Below are 9648 nucleotides of genomic sequence, written 5' to 3'. Positions count from 1 at the left end.
CTCCCCCCCCTCCTGCCATAGTCAACAGTTGAATATATTCTTCCCCACCTGCTGCATGGTCAACAGTGTAATATATTCTGTCCCCCTCCCTGCTGCTGGTCAACAGTGTAATATTTTCTGTCCCCCCCTGCTGCATGGTCAACAGTGTAATATATTCTTGTTCCCCCCCTGCTGCATGGTCAAACAGTTAATATATTCTGTCCCCCCCTGGCATGGTCAACAGTGTGTAATATATTCTGTCCCCCCCTGCTGCATGTCAACAGTGTAATATATTCTGTCCCCCCCTGCTGCATGGTCAACAGGTGTAATATTATTCTGTCCCCCCCTGCTCCACGGTCAACAGTGTAATATATTCTGTCCCCCCCCTGCTGCACATGCAAAGTCAACAGTAATATATTCTGTCCCCCCCCCTGCTCCACGGTCAACAGTGTATATAATTCTTTCCCCCCCCTGCTGGTTCTCAACTGTTAATATATTCTGTCCCCCCTGATGCATGGTCAACAGTGTAATAGATTCTGTGTCCCACTCTGCTACATTCAACAGTGTAATAGATTCTGTGTCCCACTCTGATACATTTATTTAATTTTTTATTTACCGTTATTTTACCAGGTAAGTTGACTGAGAACACGTCTCATTTGCCAGCAACGACCTGGGGAAATAGTTACAGGGAGAGGAGGGGGATGAATGAGCCAATTGTAAACTGGGGATTATTAGGTGACCGTGATTGTTGAGGGCCAGAGATTGGGAATTTAGCCAGGACCACCAGGGTTAAACACCCTACTCTTACGATAAGTGCCATGGGATCTTTAATGACCTCAGAGAGTCAGGACACCGTTTAACGTCCCATCCGAAAGACGGCACCCTACACAGAAGCATTGTCCCAATCACTGCCCTGGGGCATTGGGATCTTGTTTAGACCAGAGGAAAGAGTGCCTCCAACTGGCCCCCAACACCACTCCCCAGCCACAACCTGCTCACGCAATGCAGAAGAGTCGTGTTGAGCTAGGACAGTAGAGCCACAGTAGTTCAGCGTACGGGTCACATCCAAACAACTCCTGCCTAAGACATGTTTTCCCATTTTACAACTCTAGTCAGAGAAGAGTATCTCACAATGGTTTCAGGCCTACTACTGAATATAATCCAGCCTTTATTTGCTTGACTAAAGGCTACTTCCTGAATCTTGATGATGTGTGTGTTTTTTTAGTCTGGACAACAGACACGGAGAAAATTGTATCGTTGTGAAGGCGTGTATGTAGCAATTGCATTTCTCCGTACGCATATTGACCCATGTGAAACTGCTACGGCCAAAAAAGCAGACTCTAACACGTGTCGTCAATTTACCAAAAGCAATCAGGGTAAAAATAGTCAAGAGTCATTTACCAACTCGTGTTCAGCAATTATGCTCACAATTCGAAAACATTTCAGAACTCCTTTCAATTTATGAGAGACTCGAAAACTTCTGCGTTGTTAAGCAAACAAGATGATTCTCTTTCAAACACATTAATCAAAGTTGTATTTATGATCTGGGTCTCCTTTCACCGTGGATCCTTCTCCAGCGTGTTTGCACTGTGAAGGTGGGTGCTCGTTCCCGTATACAGAAGAGCCCCATGGGTGTCCTTTCTCTGGGGGGACGGGGCATTGTTGAGCATCAACAGGCCCAGATACGGCCCTGGCCAGGGCATCACCCCACAGCCCAGAGAGACAGGAGCCACAGATTCCTTTTGTGACGATTCAGCTCCACTAAAACACCTAATTTAGGTAGAAAAAGAAAGAGATATGGATTAGTAGAGGAAGATGAGAAAAAAGGAGCTTGGTCCGAATGGACGCCCGAAGAAGAAGTATTGAGATCCACGGAGTGGTGAAGAGAGTTTCCAAAACGGATCCCAAACTTCTCACGTCCAGTATAGATTCCTGTGGTACGTGTCTAGGCAGGAGTGTTTGATATCAAGCTCGGCTCTTAGTGCCCATGGAGCCTTAATATTGTAAAGTCCCCGAGAACCCTGCTCTCCCCCCTTGCTATGCTGTTTTTCAAGCCACAATGTGTGGAGGTGGCACAATTTACTCTTAATGGAGCTTAACTAAATTGACTGTGAGGAGACACCCCCTAACGACCAGATAAAATATGGCAGGAATTATTCAGCTGCAGAATAGTGCGAGTGAGTGGTGCCCACTGCATAGAGCTGATGACGGTTTGGGTCCAGGCGGTGGTTCAAGCTCAAGTTGATAATGTGGAGATTCTGGGTTGGGATGGCCCACTTTCTGGAATACATGTTCAACGTGTTAATAAGTTGTCAGGGCTGATTCTCGACCGACATCCATGCTGGAGCATAGCCATCAATCACTCTCTGCTTTAGTCAGAGATCCTCATGGCCCATCCGTTGTCTGAGTGTGCGTTTATCTCCTCAGACAAACCAAGGTGGGGAGGTGTGAAGACAAAAGCCAGACAGAGAAACGAAACCATGTCACAGATTCATGGCCTGGGGTCGTTGATGGCAGAGCCCCACAGGTAGCCAGCCCAACGCTAGAGGTTGAACCCTTAGCTAGTGCCTCCATGGTGCAGTGGACTGAGGAGGGACCAGCAGGGACACCTACTCCTGTGGAAGTATAAACTTTTGCGTTCAGTGCACACTGTTGGTAGCACGCCCCACAGATCTCATGTATTCACACAGAGTAATTTATCTATCAGGGAGTTGAAGGGACACAGAGATCGTATAATACTAACTGCAGATTGAAACCTACTGTAGGGCAGAGTGGACGGACACAACTCAAGTCTCTTTCTCACTCGATGTGAGACCTCGACCATTTAATAATGTGTCGCAGCTTGTGTGCTTCCGTGCCAGACTTGTACACATTTCCAGTAGTGTCACTAATCATACTAATTTGCGGAGTGTAGATGATCGAGAATGCTTCGAAACACGATAAGCTAGGAGGAGCACGAATCTAGTATATATCGCGCGCTCCCAGAGAATAGAGCGAGGTAGCGTGATGGGCAAACCGAAAGGAATGAAAAAGTGAAAGAGAGTCTCCTGGACGGAGGAAAGAAGCCCCATAAGAGTAAGATGTTGTGTACAAAAGGATACAGAACGCGACGGTTGTGGTTGAACTACTAATCTGCTGTTATATAGAAAGCATTGTTGTTTGTTTGTATTGGCCAGGCGAGTTGCTGAGTTGCGCTGCATATGATCAGAGGCCAACTCAAAACTACTCTGGTGCAGTGTGATAAGAGTAACTTCGCTTCATCGAAAGTCAAAGATACATCAGAAAAATATATATATAGCTGAGGGTGGTCCAATACGTTGGTTGTCGGTGTGGGCAAGGTGGTATCAGCGTTCAAGCCAGGATTCACATCGCTGTAAGAAGACTGCCAGGTGATGTCGAGCGAGTAAGAGATGTGAATGATTTCACCACGATGCTTTAGATAAAAGGACAGTTGTTTGGACACAAGGGACTCCTAGAGCGCAGACAATGAAGTGTGACATATTTGAGTCGATCTTCTCTGCTGGGAAGTCTGGAGCAAATGCGGTGGGGGCAGCTAAAGATGTATGGTGGTTCGCTCGCGACGAGTATACGCGTGAGAAGCACCTCCGGGCTCTGGTATACAATAAAAAGACTCCTAACAAGATAGTCCCAAATAATGTGCCCCAGGTGATCTTGAGTGAATTTATAAAAGGTTTGTCGTGCTGATTACCACACCCTGTCTCTGGGGTCCCCTAGGTGCGAGCGATGGGTTCCCGTGTTCTTGACTGTTAGTCAGCAATCTTCAGACCAAAGTAGGCGTCTAATTTACCCAATGTGGCGTCTCGTTGTTCAGCTATGCGGGGACTATGGCGGTGAGCAGTGAGTTGGCTGGGTCTGTTTTACTAAAACACGTCTGCGGACGGGGTCGCGTGACGTCTCGTAGTCACATCTAGGTGTGTTTTTCAGTTTTACGGCTAGCGGTCCCAATCATATAATATATATATCAGCCGAAATGACCACGGCCACTATTTTGACGGTACTGTAGACCGCCGTTAGAGTGTGTGGTGGTTTATTATCGTGACTCACTAATCGTCCCTGAAGAAGAGCAGAATGATTCTATAGCCTGGCCTCCAGACATACACAATGGTGATTCCCATAGATCTGGCCCTACCAATAGAACTATGGCTGTTGCAAGGCTTAGTGTAGCCACCTACTTGCAAAACAGTGTGTTGTTAATCAGTACTATTTGGTTGCTACGTCTTGAAAATTATAATTTCTAGTATCCCTATTGATATTTTAACAAATATAAATTTTGTTATCATTTTTCCAATCTATTTAATGTGTTTTTACCTCTAACAAAGTTCCACTGCTCTAGTAGTTTGAACTACTTCCCCATTCGTCGTTCTGAGTGTAGCCTTTGTCCCCATGCCTGAATACTACAGCTACTGTCGCGAGACACCACCGCGTCAGTTCTTCTCTGCGGGAAAGCTCAAAGTCATCCCTTTAACACAGCGACTTAAAGAAGGCTACAGTACGGTTATGTGGTTGTTAAAAGTTAGTATTGATAGTGTCTATTGTTGGGGCTGCACATAAACACCCAAGTACAGTTTATCCAGAACAAAGTACGAATCTTTGCAAATAATGTTATCAGGAGTGGCGACACAGGAATTTATTACACCTGTTTGAAACTGGAGCAGCAGGGGGACACAGAATCTATTACACTGTTGACCATGCATCAGCGGGGACAGAATATATTACCACTGTTGACCATGCAGCAGGGGGACAGAATATATTACACTGTTGACCGACTGAGCAGAGGGGACAGAATATATTACACTGTTGACTGCAGCAGGGGGGAAGAATATATTACACTGTTGACCTGACGCAGGGGGACAGAATATATTACACTGTTGACCATGCAGCAGGGGGGACAGAATATATTACACTGTTGACCATGCAGCAGGGGGGAGGGGCGGGGGACAGAATATATTACACTGTTGACCATGCAGCAGGGGGGGGGACAGAATATATTACACTGTTGACATGCAGCAGCGAGGGGGACAGAATATATTACACTGTTGACCATGCAGCAGGGGGGACAGAATATATTACACTGTTGACCATGCAGCAGGAGGGGGACAGAATATATTACACTGTTTGACCTATGCAGCAGGGGGGACAGAATATATTACACTGTTGACCAGCAGCAGGGGGGGACAGAATATATACACTGTTGACCATGCAGCGGGGGGACAGGTGTCCTTGGTTTACTGAATGTATCATGCGTCATGGTGCTGTTGAGCTTGGCGGCAGGTCAGATATGTTTTCCCAGACATACAGTATGTTAATTTTCTTATCAGTCCGTCCTCGCTTCAGTAATTGCAATTAGCCCCACCTTTGTCGGCCCCTCCTTCCCTTTCCCGCAGCCAGGGCCTTTGTGCTGCTGTCCCCTGCGGACTTCTAATACCAAGCAGACTAAGCCAGACTCAAATGCTTCTGACTGGAGCCTGCGGCTGTCCAATGACCGTACTTTATCAAGGAATACAGACTGCCGCTCCAAATGAATGAGATTGGGCAATCTAGGGGTGTGCAGAGGGTGACAGTATCATCTATGTCGGTTTACTCACATATCCTGTCAATACTATATATACTCAAGCGTAATTTGGCAGAACTGGGATACAGTAGGTTCTGGCTCTCAGTTTAACTTGACTAGTAACATGATTACTATACTCAATGATTTTATTATACCCTTTACAAGGCATTAGACCGCGCTGTCTTGGTCTCTATTTCGCCCGCTGCGCCCTACCCTCTTGGTCCTGATCCCCATCTTTCCAATCTTCTAGAACAGTGCAGTCGATCTCGCCTTCATCTGTTTCTGTTTTGAGGTGGCAGTTAATGAGTGGCGAACATTCATGCATTTTTCCGTGTTGTGGTGTCCATTTTCTGCTAAGAGGTATGGATAACTCACTAAATTCCCAGCCAGTGTGCGTGTTTCTTACCTGCACCAGAAGCTTTACTGCCTGGACCCCTCCTCTACAGCAAGGTGGCGATGGTGGATTAGGGAGTGCTTTTATCATGATGGAGCTACGTTACTTATTTCTCGTTATACTACCTCAAAACCTGCTGTGAAGAGAGCACTCAACAGAGAGATACGTCTCTTCTCTCCTGCGACGTGTATCTCCACCACATACAAAAAAATACCATCGCTGGTCAATGGAATAGTCATAATTCTCTCACCACATAGATATGTATAGAAGGCCCTCTCGACATCTATTCACGGCATCCTTCACTAGAGCGTGGATAAGTGGAGATAGATCCCAGAAATGTTCTCCATACCCATCGATAAAAAGCTTAATATATACTCTCAAATGTTGTGGTACAAATGTAATTGGCATTGTGTACATTTTCAGCATAATGAAATGGCAACAACGAGGCCCCGATGTCGCTTATTCCTGGGAGAAGTCTGAAAATGTCCCACAGTTCTTCCATGGCCTGCTATACTTCTAGCTACGTTTGTCACCCATTGAGCATGTTTGGGGTTTGATCTTTTGGATATCAACATGTACACCAGGATTATGCTACATGTTCAACAGTGTAATAGATTCTGTCTCCCACTCTGCTACATGTTCAACAGTGTAATAGATTCTAATAAACATGTGCAGCACAAATGTTTGGTACATTATATTAATGTCAGGGATCTGGCTCAGTAAGAGGTGTTTGTGAGAGATGTGCAAACACTCTTGTCCATGGTTGTTATGATAGCAGACGGTTACCTGATAGTGCTGGTTCTGAATCAGGTTGTCAGCATGACGCTCCTAGAACCACATGAAAAGCAGAAGAATCAAATGACTTTTGTTGTTATGCAGAATTTCTATCAACAGCACGGCTGTATCAGTATCACTATACAGGTCTCTCTGCTGCTGCATGTTACAGTTGTACTGGGAGAGTGACTTAAATACACAAGTTCTGAACAGTGATTAAAGACCTAAGGAATTTATATACATACAGAGCATTAGGAAAGTATTCAGATACCTTGACTTTTTCCACATTTTGTTACATTACAGCCTTATTCTAAAATGGATTAAATATTGTTTTCCCCCTCGTCAATCTACACACAATACCCCATAACGACGAAGAAAAAACAGGTTTTTAGACATTACTGCAAATGTATTACAAATAAAAAACAAATATCACATTTACATAAGTATACAGACCCTTTACTCAATACTTTGTTGAAGCACCTTTGGCAGTGATTACAGCTTCGAGTCCTCTTTGGTATGACGCTACAAGCTTGGCACATCTGTATTTGGGGAGTTACTCCCATTCTTCTCTGCAGCTCCTCTCAAGCTCTGTCAGGTTGGATGGGGAGCGTCGCTGCACAGCTATTTTCAGGTCTCTCCAGAGATGTTCGATCGGGTTCAAGTCCGGGCTCTGGCAGGGCCACTCAAGGATATTCAGAGACTTGTCTCAAAGCCACTCCTGCGTTGTCTTGGCTGTGTGCTTAGGGTTGTTGTCCTGTTGAAAGGTGATCCTTCGCCCCAGTCTGAGGTCCTGACCACTCTGGAGCAGGTTTCTTCAAGGATCTCTCTGTACTTTGCTCCGTTCATCTTTCCCTCGATCCTGACTAGTCTCCCAGTCCCGTTGAAAAACATCCCCACAGCATGATGCGGCCACCACCATGCTTCACAGTAGGGATGGTGCCAGGTTTCCTCCAGACGTGACACCTGGCATTCAGGCCAAAGGGTTCAATCTTGGTTTCATCAGACCAGAGAATCTTGTTCCTCATGGTCTGAGAGTCTTTAGGTGCCTTTTGGCAAACTACAAGCGTGCTGTCATGTTGTCACGCCCTGATCTGTTTCACCTGTCCTTGTTATTGTTTCCACCCCCTCCAGGTGTCGCTTATTGTCCCCAGTGTATTTATCCCTGTGTTTCCTGTCTCTCTGTGCCAGTTCGTCTTGTTTCGTTAGGCAAGTCAACCAGCGTGTTTTCCCATACTCCTTTTGCTATTCTCCTTTTTCTAGTCCTCCTGGTTTTGACCCTTGCCTGTTTCTGCATTCTGCCTGCCTTGACCACGAGCTTGTCTGCCACTCTGTACCTCCTGGACTCTGATCTGGTTTTGACCTTTTTGCCTGTCCATGACCATTCTCTTGCCTACCCCTTTGGATTATTAAACATTGTCAGACTCTAACCATCTGCCTCCTGTGTCTGCATCTGGGTCTCGCCTTGTGCCTTGATACATGTGCCTTATACTGAGGAGTGGCTTCCATAAAGGCCTGATCGGTGGAGTGCTGCAGAGATGGTTGTCCTTCTGGAAGGTTCTTCCATCTCCACAGAGGAACTCTGGAGCTCTGTCAGAGTGACCATCGGGTTCTTCGTCACCTCCCTGACCAAGGCCCTTCTCCACCAATTGCTCTGTTTGGCCGGGTGGCCAAGTCTAGGAAGAGTCTTAGTGGTTCCAAACTTCTTCTATTTAAGAATGATGGAGGCCACTGTGTTCTTGGGGACCTTCAATGCTGCAGACATTTTTTGGTACCCTTCCCCAGATCTGTGCCTCGACACAATCCTGTCTCAAAGCTCTACGGACAATTCCTTTGACCTCATGGCGTGGCTTTTGCTCTGACATGCACATGCAGTGGGTCCTTATATAGACAAGTGTGCCTTTCTAAATCATGTCCAATCAATTGAATTTACCACAGGTGAACTCCAATCAAGTTGTAGAAACATCTCAAGGATGATCAATGGAAACAGAACTAAACTAAACTAACAGAACTAAAACTAAAAACGAATTTCATCCATTTTAGAATAAGCCTGTAACGTAACAAAATATGGAAAAAGTCAAGGGGTCTGAATACTTTCCAAATGCACAGTACATACAGTGGGGAGAACAAGTATTTGATACACTGCCGATTTTGCAGGTTTTCCTACTTACAAAGCATGTAGAGGTCTGTAATTTTTATCATAGGTACACTTCAACTGTGAGAGACGGAATCTAAAACAAAAAGTCCGAAAATTCACATTGTATGATTTTTAAGTAATTAATTTGCATTTTATTGCATGACATAAGTATTTGATACCTCAGAAAAGCAGAACTAATATTTGGTACAGAAACCTTTGTTTGCAATTACAGAGATCATACGTTTCCTGTAGTTCTTGACCAGGTTTGCACACACTGCAGCAGGGATTTTGGTCCCACTCCTCCATACAGACCTCTCTCCAGCTCCTCTCAGGTTTCGGGGCTGTCGCTGGGCAATACGGAATTTCAGCTCCCTCCAAAGATTTTCTATTGGGATTCAGGTCTGGAGGACTGGCTAGACCACTCCAGGACTTGAGATGCTTCTTACGGAGCCATCGCCCTTAGTTGCCCTGGCTGTGTGTGTTTCGGGTCGTTGTCATGCTGGAAGACCCAGCCACGACCCATCTTCAATGCTCTTTACTGAGGGAAGGAGGTTGTTGGCCAAGATCTCGCGATAGCCACGCCCATCCATCCTCCTCAATACGGTGCAGTCGTCCTGTCCCTTTGCAGAAAAGCACGCCCCAAAGAAGATGTTTCCACCTCCATGCTTCACGTTTGGGATGGGTTCTTGGGGTTGTACTCATCCTTCTTCTTCCTCCAAACACAGCGAGTGGAGTTTAGACCAAAAAGTTATATTTTTGTTCTGTTATCAGAACACTAATGCCTTTCTCCCCACT

General features: G+C 45.6%; 1 protein-coding gene across 1 annotated transcript in view; it reads right to left on the bottom strand.

The window, feature by feature from the left end:
• The window catches only part of LOC111964385 (short transient receptor potential channel 5-like), a 54005-nt gene that overhangs the window by 6732 nt on the left and 37625 nt on the right, over positions 1-9648 (bottom strand). The window contains 1 exon segment of the mRNA XM_023988271.2: positions 6732-6773. Coding sequence (XP_023844039.1) covers positions 6732-6773 — 42 coding nt within the window.

This window comes from Salvelinus sp. IW2-2015, linkage group LG5, assembly GCF_002910315.2.
Source record: "Salvelinus sp. IW2-2015 linkage group LG5, ASM291031v2, whole genome shotgun sequence".
Classification (NCBI taxonomy): domain Eukaryota; kingdom Metazoa; phylum Chordata; class Actinopteri; order Salmoniformes; family Salmonidae; genus Salvelinus; species Salvelinus sp. IW2-2015.
Note: the sequence above shows the minus strand (reverse complement) of the source record. Positions and strands in the feature narration are given on the sequence as shown.